General features: G+C 40.1%; 1 protein-coding gene across 2 annotated transcripts in view; it reads right to left on the reverse strand.

Moving 5' to 3' along the window:
• The window catches only part of LOC128700305 (trans-1,2-dihydrobenzene-1,2-diol dehydrogenase-like), a 43,863-nt gene extending 29,184 nt beyond the window's left edge, over positions 1 to 14,679 (reverse strand). For both annotated transcript variants that reach the window (XM_070096608.1, XM_070096607.1), the window contains exons 1-2: positions 14,612 to 14,679; positions 2,439 to 2,661 (exon numbers count right to left, since the gene is read on the reverse strand). In XM_070096608.1, coding sequence (XP_069952709.1) covers positions 2,439 to 2,640 — 202 coding nt within the window. In that variant the 5' untranslated portion in view covers positions 2,641 to 2,661; positions 14,612 to 14,679. The remainder of the gene's footprint in view (positions 1 to 2,438; positions 2,662 to 14,611) is intronic.
• Between the last annotated feature and the right edge of the window lie 3,550 nt (positions 14,680 to 18,229).

Consider the following 18,229-nt stretch of genomic DNA (forward strand, 5'->3'; position numbering starts at 1 on the left):
CAACAAAAGTCCAAGCCCCTTGTACACAAAACCTCCTTTACCCCCTCCCTCCAACCTAGAAAAGGCTGGAGGGAAGGGGTAAAGAAGATTTTGTGTGTGAGAAGTTTGGACTTCCAGCAAGCATGCGTGAGTGTGTTAGACAGGAGTGAATGCAGACAACTGGTTTTTAGGACTTGAAGTGCTGTTGGAGTGTGAGCAAAGTAACATTTACGAAGGGATTCAGGGAAACCTTCAGGCCAGGCTTGAGTCCTGGAGATGGGAAGTACAGTGCCTGTATTCTGAAGGAGGGGTGTTAATGCTGAGGTTTTATAACGGTAGTGTAAGCGTGCCTCTGGCAAGACAGTGATGGAGTGAATGATAACAAAAGTTTTTCATTTTTGGGCCAACATACCTTGGTGGGAAATGGCCAATGTGCTAAAAAACAACAGTCCATTGGTTATATAATAATTGGTTAATGTTACTATCATGACAAAACAATCTCTTGTCTATCCACCATGATTGTCTTTACCAGCTACCTGCTTTCCATTATTAGTCTGTTATATCAAGGATTTACTTTACCTCTGACTCACAACCAAGGGACCCAGGTTCAGTCCCAAAGCAGGTGGCAATGATGGGTATCTCAAATCAAATTAAATAATTTATTTCTTCATACAGTACAATGTTCTGTTTACATGTAATAAAATACTGTCAAGCACAAAGAAAGCTTCTAGAATGCATAAGCATTTCTTTCCTCATATGTATTGCCTGTTCATCTAGTAATGAGTTGGTACCTGGTTGTTAGTCAGTTGTTGTCAGTCCCATCACTGGGAAAAGTGCCAAAAGGCCACAGAGGAAGTAACCCATACTGAGTAGCTCTCTTGGCTTATCCTGGGTTACAACCTTCAGGGTTAATAATGAGAATAATCTTCATCTTTCTCCTGTTGCTAATTTGAAATACTGTACTGCATAGATACTATTACATAAGTCAACAGACACAATAAATCCTTAAATAACAAAAAAAGGCACAATACCGTGACTGGAACGATACACAAATAACCCGCACATAAAAGAGAGAAGCTTACGACGACGTTTCGGTCCGACTTGGACCATTTACGAAGTCACACTAACCAGAAGTGGAGCAGGACGGCTATATATAGGCAGGAAGAGGAGGAGGAGGAGGTGGTGGTGGTGGTGGTGGTGGTGGTGGTGGTGGTGGTGGTGGTGGTGGTGGTGGTGGTGGTGGTGGTGGTGGTGGTGGTGGTGGTAGTGGTGGTAGTGGTGGTAGTAGTGGTGGTAGTGGTGGTAGTGGTGGTAGTGGTGGTAGTGGTGGTAGTGGTGGTAGTGGTGGTAGTGGTGGTAGTGGTGGTAGTGGTGGTGGTAGTGGTGGTAGTGGTAGTGGTGGTAGTGGTAGTGGTGGTAGTAGTGGTGGTAGTAGTGGTGGTAGTAGTAGTAGTAGTAGTAGTAGTAGTAGTAGTAGTAGTAGTAGTAGTAGTAGTAGTAGTAGTAGTAGTAGTAGTAGTAAATAAGGAGGACGAGCCAGTCAAATACAAAGGAAGGGGAGCACTGCAAGGGAGCTAGGTGCCCACCGAGGGAGAGCAAGCGCACAGAGGTGCGTGAAAGGGGAAGTGGTGAAATAAATGAAGAAGGAACAGAAACACGAGACAGAAGAGAGAAAGACAACCCAGAGGAGAAAAAGGAAAGAGGAAAGGGGAAGAGGGAGAAGAAGAAAAAGAAAAAGAAAAAATGAGGAGTCAGGTTAAGTCACAGGTGTTCTGAAGTTTGGAGCATTTTACAATGTAGTGGGAGAGGAAGGCATCTACAGAGACGAATTCAGGGCTAAGATTCATACAAGGAAAGTTGTGTACGTATTAGAGAGGATTCAACTAGACGGCGACTGTTCGAGTTGGAAGTAGGGAAGACAGTTTTAGCAGAAGACCAGTCAATAGGATGGCTATGATCTCTGACGTGACAGAAAAGAGCATTGTTAGTGTCGGCAAGCCTAACACTATTTTTGTGCTCCCTAAGTGCTCCCCTTCCTTTGTATTTGACTGGCTCGTCCTCCTTATTCCCCACTTCTACCACTACCATTACTACTACCTTTTCTACTACTACTACTACTGATGAAATTAAGACACATGTGCGGCGTCTGGGTGTCTTTGTTGTGGACGTTTCGCCATCCAGTGGCTGGCTGGATGGCGAAACGTCTGCAATAGAGATGCCCGGGTGTTGCGCATGTGTCTTAATTTCTTCTTATCGGTATTATATACCATTCTTATACTACTACTACCACCACCTCTTCCTGCCTATATATAGCCATCCTGCTCCACTTCTGGTTAGTGTGACTTTGTAAATGGTCCAAGTCGGACTGAAACGTCGTTGTAAGCTTCTCTCTTTTATGTGCGGGTTATTTGTGTACAGTAAGTCCTTGGAATGCAGAAAGCAGCTCCTTACCAGCTTACCTACATCTGGGTCCTTAGCAAGATCCTCATAAGAACCATATGCTTTCTCCACTCCATTCTTGGTAGCAAAGCTTTTGGCACGTTCAAGCGAGCGAGCCGCTACAGCAACCAGGCGGTGCTCCCCAGGTGGTAAGAGTTTCAGGGCATTGACAAAATCACTGGAGATCAGACCTGCACTTACTATGCCCCAACGTGTTGCCATCTTGCAGTTATTCTGTTAATTCTGGAACAAAAAAATAAAAATAAATTAATTAGCCATTGCAGTCACACATATTATGCATCTCATTTACAAATTGTAGAGGACAGTCTATCATTCTTATCCACAACATAACTTACTTAATTAGTACACAGAAGTGCAGACCTGAAAGAAAACCCTTAAAACTTAGTCAAACAGCTACAATTTATGTATGTGTGTACATACATATATATGCATATATACGTATGTGTGTGTGTGTGTGTGTGTGTGTATATATATATATATATATATATATATATATATATATATATATATATATATATATATATATATATATATATATATATATATATATATATATATATATATATATATATATATATATATATATATATATATATATATATATATATATATATATATATATATATATATATATATATATATATATATGTCAAAGTAGAATGACATGGAAAGCATATAAATCTATAGGGGAAGGAAAGAGGGGTAGGGGTCGTCCTCGAAAGGGTTGGAAAGAGGGGGTAAAGGAGGTTTTGTGGGTGAGGGGCTTGGACTTCCAGCAAGCGTGCATGAGCGTGTTAGATAGGAGTGAATGGAGACGAATAATACTTGGGACCTGACGATCTGTTGGAGTGTGAGCAGGGTAATATTTAGTGAAGGGATTCAGGGAAACCGGTTATTTTCTTATAGTCAGACTTGAGTCCTGGAAATGGGAAGTACAATGCCTGCACTTTAAAGGAGGGGTTTGGGATATTGGCAGTTTGGAGGGATATGTTGTGTATCTTTATACGTATATGCTTCTAAACTGTTGTATTCTGAGCACCTCTGCAAAAGCAGTGATAATGTGTGAGTGTGGTGAAAGTGTTGAATGATGATGAAAGTATTTTCTTTTCGGGGATTTTCTTTCTTTTTTGGGTCACCCTGCCTCGGTGGGAGACGACCAACTTGTTGAAAAAAAAAAAAAAAAAAAAAAAAAAATATATATATATATATATATACATTATAGGTAGTAGGTTGGTAGACAGCAACCGCCCTGGGAGGTACTACCGTCCTGCCAAGTGAGTGTAAAACGAAAGCCTGTAATTGTTTTACATGATGGTAGGATTGCTGGTGTCCTTTTTTCTGTCTCATGAACATGCAAGATTTCAGGTACGTCTTGCTACTTCTACTTACACTTAGGTCACACTACACATACATGTACAAGCACATATATACACACCCCTCTGGGTTTTCTTCTATTTTCTTTCTAGTTCTTATTCTTGTTTATTTCCTCTTATCTTGTTGGAAAAAAAAAAGAAACTAAAAAAAAAAATATATTACTAAATGTAAAAGGAGAAACTTTCGTTTTTCCTTTTGGGCCACCCCGCCTCGGTGGGATACGGCCGGTGTGTTGAAAGAAAGATATATATACATATATATATATATATACATATATATATATACATATATATATATATATATATATATATATATATATATATATATATATATATATATATATATATATATATACATACATACATACACATTGTTTTTTCAATGACCAGGCCACATCCCACCAAGGCATGGTGACCTAAAAAGAAAAACTAAAGTTTCTCTTTATATATACTATATATACACATACATATGTATATATATCAAAGGTTGATGGGTGGGTTCCAGGATGTACATGTTTATAGAGGCAACTGATATATCGGATCATTATTTAGTTGTAGCTACATTTAGAGTAAAAAAGTAGATGGGACAAGAGGAAACTGGCAACAAGAAGTAAGAGAGAGAGGTGAAAGTGTATAAACTAAGGGAGGAGGAAGTTCAGGTGAGATATAAGCAACTACTGGCAGAAAGGTGGGTTAGTGCAAGTATGAGAAGTGGGGGGGGGGAGGTTGAAGAGGGTTGGAATAGTTTTAAAAATGCAGTATTAGAATGTGGGGCAGAAGTCTGTGCCTATAGGAGTGTGGGTGCAGGAGGAAAGAGGAGCGATTGGCAGAATGATGAAGTAAAGGGTGTGATAAAAGAGAAAAAGGTAGCTTACGAGAGGTTTTTACAAAGCAGAAGTGTTATAAGAGCAGAGTATATGGAGAGTAAAAGAAAAATCAAGAGAGTGGTGAGAGAGTGCCAAAGGAGAGCAGATGATATAGTGGGAGAGGCACTGTCAAGAAATTTTGATGAAAATAAGAAAAAAATTTGGAGTGAGTTAAACAAGTTAAGAAAGCCTAGGGAACAAATGGATTTGTCAGTTAAAAACAGAGTAGGGGAGTTAGTAGATGGGGAAATGGAAGTATTGGGTAGATGGCGGGAATATTTTGAGGAACTTTTAAATGTCAACGAAGAAAAGGAGGCAGTAATTTCATGCATTAGCCAGGGAGGTATACCATCTTGTAGGAGTGAAGAAGAGCAGGATGTGAGTGTGGGGGAGGTGCGTAAGGCATTACGTAGAATGAAAAGGCGTAAAGCAGCTGGAACTGATGGGATCATGACAGAAATGTTAAAAGCAGGGGGATATAGTGTTAGAGTGGTTGGTATTTTTGTTTAATAAATATATGAAAGAGGGGAAGGTACCTAGGGATTGGCAGAGAGCATGTATAGTTCCTTTATATAAAGGGAAGAGGGACAAAAGAGATTGTAAAAATTATAGAGGAATTAGTTTACTGAGTATACCAGGAAAAGTGTACGGTAGGGTTATTATTGAAAGAATTAGAGGTAAGGCAGAATGCAGGATTGTGAATGAGCAAGGAGGTCTTAGAGTGGGTAGGGGATGTGTAGATCAAGTGTTTACATTGAAGCATATACGTGAACTGTATTTTGATAAAGGCAGAGAAGTTTTCATTGCATTTATGGATTTAGAAAAGGCATATGATAGAGTGGATAGGGGAACAATGTGGCAGATGTTGCAAGTATATGGAATAGGTAGTAAGTTACTAAATGCTGTAAAGAGTTTTTATGAGGATAGGGAGGCTCAGGTTAGGGTGTGTAGAAGAGAGGGAGACTACTTCCTGGTAAAAGTAGGTCTTAGACAGGGATGTGTAACGTCACCATGGTTGTTTAATATAGTATTTAGAGATAGGGTTGTAAAAGAAGTAAATGCTAGGGTGTTCAGGAGAGGGGTGGGATTAAATTATGGGTAATCAAATACAAAATGGGAATTGACACAGTTACTTTTTGCTGATGATACTGTGCTTACGGGAGATTCTAAAGAAAAATTGCAAAGGTTAGTGGACGAGTTTGGGAGAGTGTGTAAAGATAGAAAGTTGAAAGTCAGCATAGAAAAAGAGTAAGGTGATGAGGGTATCAAATGATTTAGATAAAGAAAAATTGGATATCAAATTGAAGAGGAGTATGGAAGAAGTGAATGTTTTCAGATATTTGGGAGTTGATGTGTCAGCAGATGGATTAGGTTAACCACAGAATTGATGAAGGAAAAAAGGCGAGTGGTGCGTTGAGGTATATGTACACAAAAAAAACGTTATCTATGGAGGCAAAGAAGGGAATGTATGAAAGTATAGTGGTACTAACACTCTTATATGGGTGTGAAGCTTGGGTTGTAAATGCTGCAGCGAGGAGACAGTTGGAGGCAGTGGAGATGTCCTGTCTAAGGGCAATGTTTGGTGTAAATATTATGCAGAAAATTCGGAATGTGGAAATTAGAAGGTGTGGAGTTAATAAAAGTATTAGTCAGAGGGCAGAAGAGGGGTTGTTGAGGTTGTTTGGTCATTTAGAGAGAATGGATCAAAGTAGAATGACATGGAGAGAGTATAAATCTGTAAGGGAAGGAAGGTGGGGTAGGGGTCGTCCTCGAAAAGGTTGGAGGGAGGGGGTAAAGGAGGTTTTGTGGGCGAGGGGCTTGGACTTCCAGCAAGCGTGCGTGAACGTGTTAGATAGGAGTGAATGTAGACAAATAATATTTGGGACCTGACGAGCTGTTGGAGTGCAAGCAGGGTAATATTTAGCGAAGGGATTCAAGGAAACTGGTTCTCTTCATATAGCTGGACTTGAGTCCAGGAAATGGGAAGTACAATGCCTGCACTTTAAAGGAGGGTTTTAGGATATTGGCAGTTTGCAGGGATATGTTGTGCATCTTTATACATACGTATATGCTTTTAACTGTTGTATTCTGAGCACCTTTTCAAAAACAGTGATTATGTATGAGTGAGGTGAAAGTGTTGAATGATGATGAAAGTATTTTCTTTCTGGGGATTTTCTTTCTTTTTAGATCACCCTGCCTTGGTGGGAGATGACCGACTTTTTATATATATATATATATATATATATATATATATATATATATATATATATATATATATATATATATATATATATATATATATATATATATATATATTATTATTATTTTATTATATTCACACTGGCCGATTCCCACCAAGGCAGGGTGGCCCGAAAAAGAAAAACTTTCACCATCATTCACTCCATCACTGTCTTGCCAGAAGGATGCTTTACACTACAGTTTTTAAACTGCAACATTAACACCCCTCCTTCAGAGTGCAGGCACTGTACTTCCCATCTCCAGGACTCAAGTCCGGCCTGCCGGTTTCCCTGAACCCCTTCATAAATGTTACTTTGCTCACACTCCAACAGCACGTCAAGTATTAAAAACCATTTGTCTCCATTCACTCCTATCAAACACGCTCACGCATGCCTGCTGGAAGTCCAAGCCCCTCGCACACAAAACCTCCTTTACCCCCTCCCTCCAACCTTTCCTAGGCCGACCCCTACCCCGCCTTCCTTCCATTACAGACTGATACACTCTTGAAGTCACTCTGTTTCGCTCCATTCTCTCTACATGTCCGAACCACCTCAACAACCCTTCCTCAGCCCTCTGGACAACAGTTTTGGTAATCCAGCACCTCCTCCTAACTTCCAAACTACGAATTCTCTGCATTATATTCACACAACACATTGCCCTCAGACATGACATCTCCACTGCCTCCAGCCTTCTCCTCGCTGCAACATTCATCACCCATGCTTCACACCCATATAAGAGCGTTGGTAAAACTATACTCTCATACATTCCCCTCTTTGCCTCCAAGGACAAACTTCTTTGTCTCCACAGACTCCTAAGTGCACCACTCACCCTTTTCCCCTCATCAATTCTATGATTCACCTCATCTTTCATAGACCCATCCGCTGACACGTCCACTCCCAAATATCTGAATACATTCACCTCCTCCATACTCTCTCCCTCCAATCTGATATCCAATCTTTCATCACCTAATCTTTTTGTTATCCTCATAACCTTACTCTTTCCTGTATTCACTTTTAATTTTCTTCTTTTGCACACCCTACCAAATTCATCCACCAATCTCTGCAACTTCTCTTCAGAATCTCCCAAGAGCACAGTGTCATCAGCAAAGAGCAACTGTGACAACTCCCACTTTATGTATGATTCTTTATCTTTTAACTCCACGCCTTTTGCAAAGACCCTCGCATTTACTTCTCTTAAAACCCCATCTATAAATATATTAAACAACCATGGTGACATCACACATCCTTGTCTAAGGCCTACTTTTACTGGGAAATAATTTCCCTCTTTCCTACATACTCTAACTTGAGCCTCATTATCATCGTAAAAACTCTTCACTGCTTTCAGTAACCTACCTCCTACACCATACACCTGCAACATCTGCCACACTGCCCCCCTATCCACCCTGTCATACGCCTTTTCCAAATCCATAAATGCCACTAAGACCTCTTTAGCCTTATCTAAATACGTACTGTTCACTTATATGTTTCACTGTAAACACCGGGTCCACACACCCCCTACCTTTCCTAAAGCCTCCTTGTTCATCTGCTATCCTATTCTCCGTCTTACTCTTAATTCTTTCAATAATAACTCTACCATACACTTTACCAGGTATACTCAACAGACTTATCCCCCTATAATTTTTGCACTCTCTTTTGTCCCCTTTGCCTTTATACAAAGGAACTAGGCATGCTCTCTGCCAATCCCTAGGTACCTTACCCTCTTCCATACATTTATTAATTGCACCAACCACTCCAAAACTATATCCCCACCTGCTCTTAACATTTCTATCTTTATCCCATCAATCCCGGCTGCCTTACCCCCTTTCATTTTATCTACTGCCTCACGAACTTCCCCCACACTCACAACTGGCTCTTCCTCATTCCTACAAGATGTTATTCCTCCTTGCCCTATACACGAAATCACAGCTTCCCCATCTTCATCAACATTTAACAATTCCTCAAAATATTCCCTCCATCTTCCCAATACCTCTAACTCTCCATTTAATAACTCTCCTCTCCTATTTTTAACTGACAAATCCATTTGTTCTCTAGGCTTCCTTAACTTGTTAATCTCACTCCAAAACTTTTTCTTATTTTCAACAAAATTTGTTGATAACATCTCACCCACTCTCTCATTTGCTCTCTTTTTACATTGCTTCACCACTCTCTTAACCTCTCTCTTTTTCTCCATATACTCTTCCCTCCTTGCATCACTTCTACTTTGTAAAAACTTCTCATATGCTAACTTTTTCTCCCTTACTGCTCTCTTTACATCATCATTCCACCAATCGCTCCTCTTCCCTCCCGCACCCACTTTCCTGTAACCACAAACTTCTGCTGAACACTCTAACACTACATTTTTAAACCTACAACATACCTCTTCAACCCCATTGCCTATGCTCTCATTAGCCTATCTATCCTCCAATAGCTGTTTATATCTTACCCTAACTGCCTCCTCTTTTAGTTTATAAACCTTCACCTCTCTTTTTCCCTGATGCTTCTATTCTCCTTGTATCCCATCTACCTTTTACTCTCAGTGTAGCTACAACTAGAAAGTGATCTGATATATCTGTGGCCCCTCTATAAACATGTACATCCTGAAGTCTACTCAACAGTCTTTTATCTACCAATACATAATCCAACAAACTACTGTCATTTTGCCCTACATCATATCTTGTATACTTATTTATCCTCTTTTTCTTAAAATATGTATTACCTATAACTAAACCCCTTTCTATACAAAGTTCAATCAAAGGGCTCCCATTATCATTTACACCTGGCACCCCAAACTTACCTACCACACCCTCTCTAAAAGTTTCTCCTACTTTAGCATTCAGATCCCCTACCACAATTACTCTCTCACTTGGTTCAAAGGCTCCTATACATTCACTTAACATCTCCCAAAATCTCTCTCTCTCCTCTGCATTCCTCTCTTCTCCAGGTGCATACTTTTCACATCCAACCTTTACTTTAATCCACATAATTCTTGAATTTACACATTCATATTCTCTTTTCTCCTTCCATAACTGATCCTTCAACATTACTGGCACCCCTTCCTTTGCTCTAACTCTCTCAGATACTCCAGATTTAATCCCATTTATTTCCCCCCACCGAAACCCCTACCCCCTTCAGCTTTGTTTCGCTTAGGGCCAGGACATCCAACTTCTTTTCATTCATAACATCAGCAATCATCTGTTTCTTGTCATCCGCACTACATCCACGCACATTCAAGCATCCCAGTTTTATAAAGTTTTTCTTCTTCTCTTTTTTAGTAAATGTCTACAGGAGAAGGGGTTACTAGCCCATTGCTCCCGGCATTTTAGTCGCCTCATACGACACTCATGGCTTACGGAGGAAAGATTCTTTTCCACTTCCCCATGGACAATAGAAGAAATAAAGAAGAGCAAGAGCTATTTAGAAAAAGGAGAAAAACCTAGATGTATGTATATATATATGCATGTGTGTGTCTGTGAAGTGTGACCAAAGTGTAAATAGGAGTAGCAAGATATCCCTGTTATCTAGCGTGTTTATGAGACAGAAAAAGAAACCAGCAATCCTACCATCATGCAAAACAGTTACAGGTTTCTGTTTCACAGTCATCTGGCAGGACGGTAGTACTTCCCTGGGTGGTTGCTGTCTACCAACCTATACATATATGTATATTTTATTTTTTATTTTTATTATCACACTGGCCGATTCCCACCAAGGCAGGGTGGCCCGAAAAAGAAAAACTTTCACCATCATTCACTCCATCACTGTCTTGCCAGAAGGGTGCTTTACACTAGTTTTTAAACTGCAACATTAACACCCCTCCCGTATATATATACGTGAGCGTGTTAGATAGGAGTGAATGGAGACGAATGGTACTTGGGACCTGACGATCTGTTGGAGTGTGAGCAGGGTAATATTTAGTGAAGGGATTCAGGGAAACCGGTTATTTTCATATAGTCGGACTTGAGTCCTGGTAATGGGAAGTACAATGCTTGCACTTTAAAGGAGGAGTTTGGGATATTGGCAGTTTGGAGGGATATGTTGTGTATCTTTATAGGTATATGCTTCTAAACTGTTGTATTCTGAGCACCTCTGCAAAAACAGTGATTATGTGTGAGTGTGGTGAAAGTGTTGAATGATGATGAAAGCATTTTCTTTTTAGGGATTTTCTTTCTTTTTTGGGTCACCCTGCCTCGGTGGGAGACGGCCGACTTGTTAAATATATATATATATATATATATATATATATATATATATATATATATATATATATATATATATATATATATATATATATATATATATATATATATATATATATTTCAATAACAACACTGTGATCAGCTAAGGTCTCGAATCCAGGATATTTTGACCTGCCTCATAGTGAACAAAAATTATATGACGCTCTAACCCACAGGACCACCAAATCCTACAAGAGCCAAGCAACCAGCCAAGCTAGGTGTGTTACCCTTGGTCCGAGGACATAGGGTGGTGTGGGTGTGCCTCTAAGCTAATTTCATTCTACTCCCTGTTTGGTGTACTAGCCCAACAAGCAGTATTTCATATTACTGTCACCACAAACGAGTGGTACTGATCAATAATAACACCGTGACTAGCCAAGGACTTGAACCCATAATGTTTTGGCCTGCCTCATGGTGAACGAAATCACATTTGAAAATCACAGTTGAACAGTCTTGTTTTGCAAATTTACTTCTGGTTATTGCCCATAGATTCTCAAATGAGATGAGCTCAGGAGAATTTCCAAGCCAATTAGAACACTTGACCCACTCTCTCTGAAGAATGTCAGCACTTTTCTGGAAGTGTGGCATGGTGCAAGATCCTGCTGGAAAATGCCTTCTGAATCAGGAAGTCTTTATCCACAATGGGAAGCAAATGAGTTGCCAGGACTGTCGTGTATTCTTCACTGTTTATCATTCCCTCAATAATAATAAGCCATACAGGGCTTTTTAAGTAGTAAAACTCCCCCAAAACATCTTAGGTGAGTGTTTTGGCACTTACTGAATGTGTCCATTTCAAAGAGGTTCATCTTTGCTCAGTCTCACTACCACTGATCTGTACCCAAGTACATATACTTCAATATGCTCATCTGAAATTAGAATTTTTCTTCATCTGTCATCCATCCCTTATGATCAAGTGCCCACCACAGCAGTTTTTTCATAGAAGCAGTCAATAATTGAAAAGCAGGGGTGCCACTAGCACGTTAAGAGACAACACAATAAGTGTCAGGGGCCCAAGACTGTTCAACTGCCTCCCAGCATACATAAGGGGGATTACCAATAGACCCCTGGCTGTCTTCAAGCAGGCACTGGACAAGCACCTAAAGTCGGTACCTGACCAGCCGGGCTGTTGTTTGTACGTTGGATTGCATGCAGTCAGCAGTAACAGCCTGGTTGATCAGGCCCTGATCCACCATGAGGCCTGGTCACAGACCGGGCCTTGGGGGCGTTGACCCCCGGAACTCTCTCCAGGTAAATTGTTTCTTCTTTACCGGTTTTCTGGCAGTTCTGCAAAATCTAATCTACTATCTGCCAACTTCAAGGAGCCTTCATCGAACAGTTGAAGAATCAACATTTACACTAGCTGAAGTCAAATCTCTGTAGATCTTTTCTGGTTTTCTTGGGACCCTTCACACTATTTCTCACGAAAACCTCGTCACTGTGAGGTGTTGTCTTGCGTTTTCTTCCACATCTTTCTCGATACAGCACTCCACAATCACCAATGTCTTCAGCTCTCTTCAGAATCCGAACAACAGTTGACTTTGCTAGGCTCAAATTTTCAGCAATCTGTTGGATACTCAGATCAGCGTGTTTTCTAAGAGCTACAATACTCGCACACTTCTTAGGTGTAACATCCATCATGAATTTCAGTAGTAATCACGAACTGAAGGGAAGAATTTGGCAAGACCACAGTCACTTACAGAGCATGATTGCAGGAATAACCTTACAGAACAACAGCTGTTGTAGCACTGAAGAGAGATGCAGAGTAACAACACAACTGGATGGTTGTCAGAAGTCAGTAGCAAACTCTCCTGAAAAGAAAAGAACTCAAACTACATTAGTTAAGCTTGAGACTAGGCCATATTAAAGAATCACAAAATTTACTCCTGTCTCAATTAATCTGCAACCAACCACTGGAAAAAATAGTGAAATTCCAAGTGCTTTCATGATTTCTCACATTATCAAGAACCTGTAATAATGGAACAGCAGAAGGGTGTATCAGGATGAGATATCACCTCACGGTCACGTCCAACATTACATCAGTCCTATTATGATGCAGGCTGGTTGGTCAGACTTGTCAAACATTATTGTTGTAAAACAAAATTAAATTATAATTTAAATTTAAATTTCAATCTGTGTTTATTCTACTCATCTACAATTCTATTGTCAAACCAATACTCCCCTACATGCTTTCTAAATTTCCACAACTTAATCCATTACTGTGAGTCACATCTTGGTTAGGCATTTTCGACAATTTATTTATACCCCATTTATTTACTCCTTTATATTGGTCCACTTCCGTCATTGCTCCCTTAATTCTATGTCTTTCCAAAAAATATGGGACCCATAATACTTCTGTGTTAGAGTAAAATGATACCAAAAGTTGCTATGATATCGTTAGCCTTTAACTAGCGCACACACCTCACACACACTGAGGTCCGGAGTTCGAATCTCCTCCGGTATGGCTGGAAAAGATCAGAGACGTGTTTCCATAAGACACCTGCTGTCCCTGTTCACCCATCAGTTTAAAATTGGTGCCTGGGTTAGTCGACTGGTGTGGGTCGCTTCATGGGACATTATTATTATTATTATAATCAAGGGGGAAGCGCTAAACCCGGAGGATTATACAGCGCCTGGGGGAGGGGATGTGGAAGGCATTCAGGCTTAATTCGGGGAACTGGAGCACAGATCCAATTCCCTAAATCAAGAGCCCCTCACCATCAAGGAACCTTCCTTGAGGGGCTTCATGGGACAAAACTGACCTAATTTGCCCGAAATGCTCTGCATAACAAGTGGCTTTCTATATAGTAGTGTCATTGGTGTCAGCTGGGACTGTATACCTCGTACATGTACTTGTAGCAAATAAATATATTATATTACTATTATTATATTTCTGTGAACTAACCTGCAACCTTACGCATGTATCCGTGATGGTGTTAAATCCGTCGGGGTCAAACGTCTTTCGTTCGTCTTTCAATAATTTTTGAGGCCCCTCAAGGAAGGCTCCTTGATGCTGGTGAGGGGCTCTTGATCTAGGGAACTGGATCTGTGCTCCAGTTCCCTGAATTAACCGAGTACCTTCCATCCCCCCCACAGGCGGTGTATAATCCTACGGGTTTAGCACTTCCCCCTTGATTATAATAATTTTTGAAACGCTAAACCCGTAGGAATTATACAGCGTCTGGAAAATAGGAAGCAACCAGATTCGATCCAAGGAAAGAAAGAGTTTTAGTTCCTTGGATCACGAGCCAATAAGCGACATCAAGGAAGCAGCTTACAAGGGCGTGTCTCAGACGTGGCATCTACCCTCTTCATATTTCCTTGTAAATTACCTTAACCTGCAGCGTGACAAGCTACATAACCCACTTTCCCTTAAGCTACGGCACCTTACACGCGCACACTGACAATAATCAAGAGTAAAAATTAAGTAAATTGGGGTAAAATTAGGTTAAAACAGGAGAGAGTACCTGGTAGCACCTTCCACCCAGCAAGAGGAGTCACCAGAGGCCAGATGCTGCACATCTGCCGGTTTATGTCCACTTTATTTTATTTTATATATTTTTTTTACCTTTTTTTAATATACTACTATTTTGTTTAGGATATTAATTTCTTTTAGTGTTTATAGCATTCCTCTGCAGTTCTGTTTTCTTAGACATGGCAATCTGTGACATAAAATTTATTTTATTTACGATTTCATTAGATTAGAGGATGGGAGGAGTCATAGCAACTGTCACGGTGATGCTGCTGATGTATCTATTTTTTTTATATATTTTACTATGATAAGATATATTTATGATAGAACTCCTAAATACAGTGTATCCACTGTACCTTGTAACCCAGACTAGTATCATCATACGAATTATTATTATTATTATATTTTTTATGTAAACTACACGTAAGCTTTGAAAGGAAATAATTTTCATTTTTATACCTGGATGTTCGGGGGTCAACACCCCCATGTCCTGGTCCATGACCAGGCCTCGCAGTGCTTCAGGGCTGATCAACCAGGCTGTTATTATTTATGGGATGGCGCTAAACCTGTAGGGGTTATACAGCGCCTATGGAGTGAAAGGTAATCATTTTGATACGGGAAAGGGATGAGAGCACCAATCCCTTGGATCAAGATCCTTATACCAGCATTATAGGCATTTCCTTGAAGGAAACTTGGACCAAGAGCCCGACATTAACATAAAGGTGCTTTGGATCAAGAGCCCTACACATCAAGGTGCTTTGGATAAAGAGCCCTACACATCAAGGTGCCTTGGAACATGAGCCCTATTCTAGCGATTTTCACTTTACAGCAGTAGCCTGGAACCTAAGATAAGATAAGATAAGATTTCGTTCGGATTTTTAACCCCGGAGGGTTAGCCACCCAGGATAACCCAAGAAAGTCAGTGCGTCGTCGAGGACTGTCTAACTTATTTCCATTGGGGTCCTTAATCTTGTCCCCCAGGATGCGACCCACACCAGTCGACTAACACCCAGGTACCTATTTGCTGCTAGGTGAACAGGACAACAGGTGTAAGGAAACGTGTCGAAATGTTTCCACCCGCCGGGAATCGAACCCGGGCCCTCCATGTGTGAAGCGGGAGCTTTAGCCACCAGGCCACGGTGGCCTAACCTGCTGTATAAGCAGGGCTTATATGTGAACACTCAAATGGTATAAAATACCGACAGGTTGTTAGGTAAGACAGATATGCAACAGTTAAGTATCTTTTTTTCGAAACGTTTCGCCTACACAGTAGGCTTCTTCAGTCGAGTACAGAAAAGTTGATAGAAGCTTCTATCAGCTTTTCTGTACTCGACTGAAGAAGCCTACTATGTAGGCGAAACGTTTCGAAATAAAGATACCTAACTGTTGCATATGTGTCTTACCTAACAGGGCTTATATGTATTAATAAGGTGCTAAACTTGTATGGGTCAAACAGCCAAAAATTAGTGAGCCCAAGCAGAAAGTCTGCACTAAATGTGGGACATTTTTCGTTACTTTAAGCCTACAAAGGCCTGGATCTGATAAACCAGAAATTCTCTTACCATACACCATCTATATCTGCTTCCCTGGAAGAGAGGGGCAGTGTGGAACAGGTGACCCCCTTTCCCTCTGCCAACATGGCCAGACAACCCTATTTGAATTGACCGAGAATGTATCTAGAGTGCAAGCATGCTTTGGGTGGCACTTCTTATCTTCAACATTCAGCATAAGAACATAAAAATGTAGGATCACTGCAGGAGGCTTCTTGGTCTATGCTAGACAGGTCCAAGTCACAACCATTCATATAGCTGTTTATCCAATATTTAAAACGACCTGGGTATTTGTTTCACTTATCTACAACCTGAGATACACTGCCAATGATGTAGAATATAACTTTGGTATCTCTGTGTCTAGCATTAGGAATAATATTAGGAGAGAAGTAAATAATGAAAATTATTGTTACAGGAATGCAGTTAGAAGTCTGAGTAGATCTATAATCCACTATGATAACATGAACGTAGATAAGTATGTTTATGGAGCAACTTGCAATGTGAACAGACTGACTGATGTTGTAGCGGCCAGGCTTAGGCTTAGTTACAAGTACTTCTGGCAGTTTGGGAGACACACATCAAACTAAATGCAAATTAAGTGGTCAGACATATGGTCACTGTCTTGAACACAATGTGCTTAATTGTCCACATATTGAGGAATAGATACAGTATAATAACTTTATATATATATATATATATATATATATACAGTGGACCCCTGGTTAACGATATTTTTTCATTCCAGAAGTATGTTCAGGTGCCAGTACAGACCGAATTTGTTCCCATAAGGAATATTGTGAAGTAGATTAGTCCATTTCAGACCCCCAAACATACACGTACAAATGCACTTACGTAAATAAATACACTTACATAATTGGTCGCATTGGGAGGTGATCGTTAAGCGGGGGTCCACTGTATATATATATATATATATATATATATATATATATATATATATATATATATATATATATATATATATATATATATATATATATATATATATATATATATATATATATATATATATATATATATATATATATATATATATATATATATATATATATATATATATATATATATATATATATATAAGTGAACAGATAAGTGAACTGTAGATATGTAGATATAGATTCAAATATTCCTAGGCCTTTTGTGTGTCCATATGCACTTGCGCTACCGTCCACAGGATGGATATGGGGTGCGCAATAAACTAGCCACTTCGGTGGTAAAATCTAATCTGATCTGCCAATGATGAAGAACTCCACCACATCAATATGGCACTTGGCATTAAACTATATGCATGCTACATACGTGAATTGATACCTACACACTTGGAGATGAATGTCAAGTAGCAGCTGGATGATGACACATCATGAGGGGTGATACCACCTTTACTGGCAGGTGAGGCCACTGACGGTGTGCCATAATTTTTGGTCTCAAAGAATGGTTAGCCTGGCTCACAATAGATTTTAAGTACCTAAGTGCCTGTTGCTAGAGGAAAATCCACCACATAACCTGTACCACTTGACATGGGTTCCCATGTCCCTCTCCACATGTACAAAGCAGTATTAGTAGTTGACACATGTTGAGGGTTTTACCAGGTGAAGTTGGAGGAGCAAAGTTAGCACCCTAGTTATCTTGCAATATTAAGCCTCAAGAACCACATACAGCACCCACCCTCTCCCACACACTGAACCTTCCCATCCTCATTCATACATTATAATCACAGAAAGCATAAAACCAGTAAGGAAAATACTGTGCCTTGGTAATGGGATACCCATGGGGAAGCTCTAAATCCACTGAGGTCGTACAGTGCTTGGTAATCAGGTTTAATCTAAGGAGGGGAAGCTCAAGCTCCTTGGATCAAGAGCTATTGACTGGTATCATAGCAACCCTTGAAGGATTTTGCCACTCATACATGTGGTGAAATATTAAACCTAAAGGAGCCATACATGGCTAGGGAATGGGAAGCAATCATGTTTGATCTGAGGAAGGGGAGGTGAGGGTAGCCCCAATTTCTTGTACCAAAAGGCCTTCAGCATCAAGCACCTCCCTAC

Source organism: Cherax quadricarinatus, chromosome 54, assembly GCF_038502225.1.
Source record: "Cherax quadricarinatus isolate ZL_2023a chromosome 54, ASM3850222v1, whole genome shotgun sequence".
Taxonomy (NCBI): Eukaryota; Metazoa; Arthropoda; class Malacostraca; order Decapoda; family Parastacidae; genus Cherax; species Cherax quadricarinatus.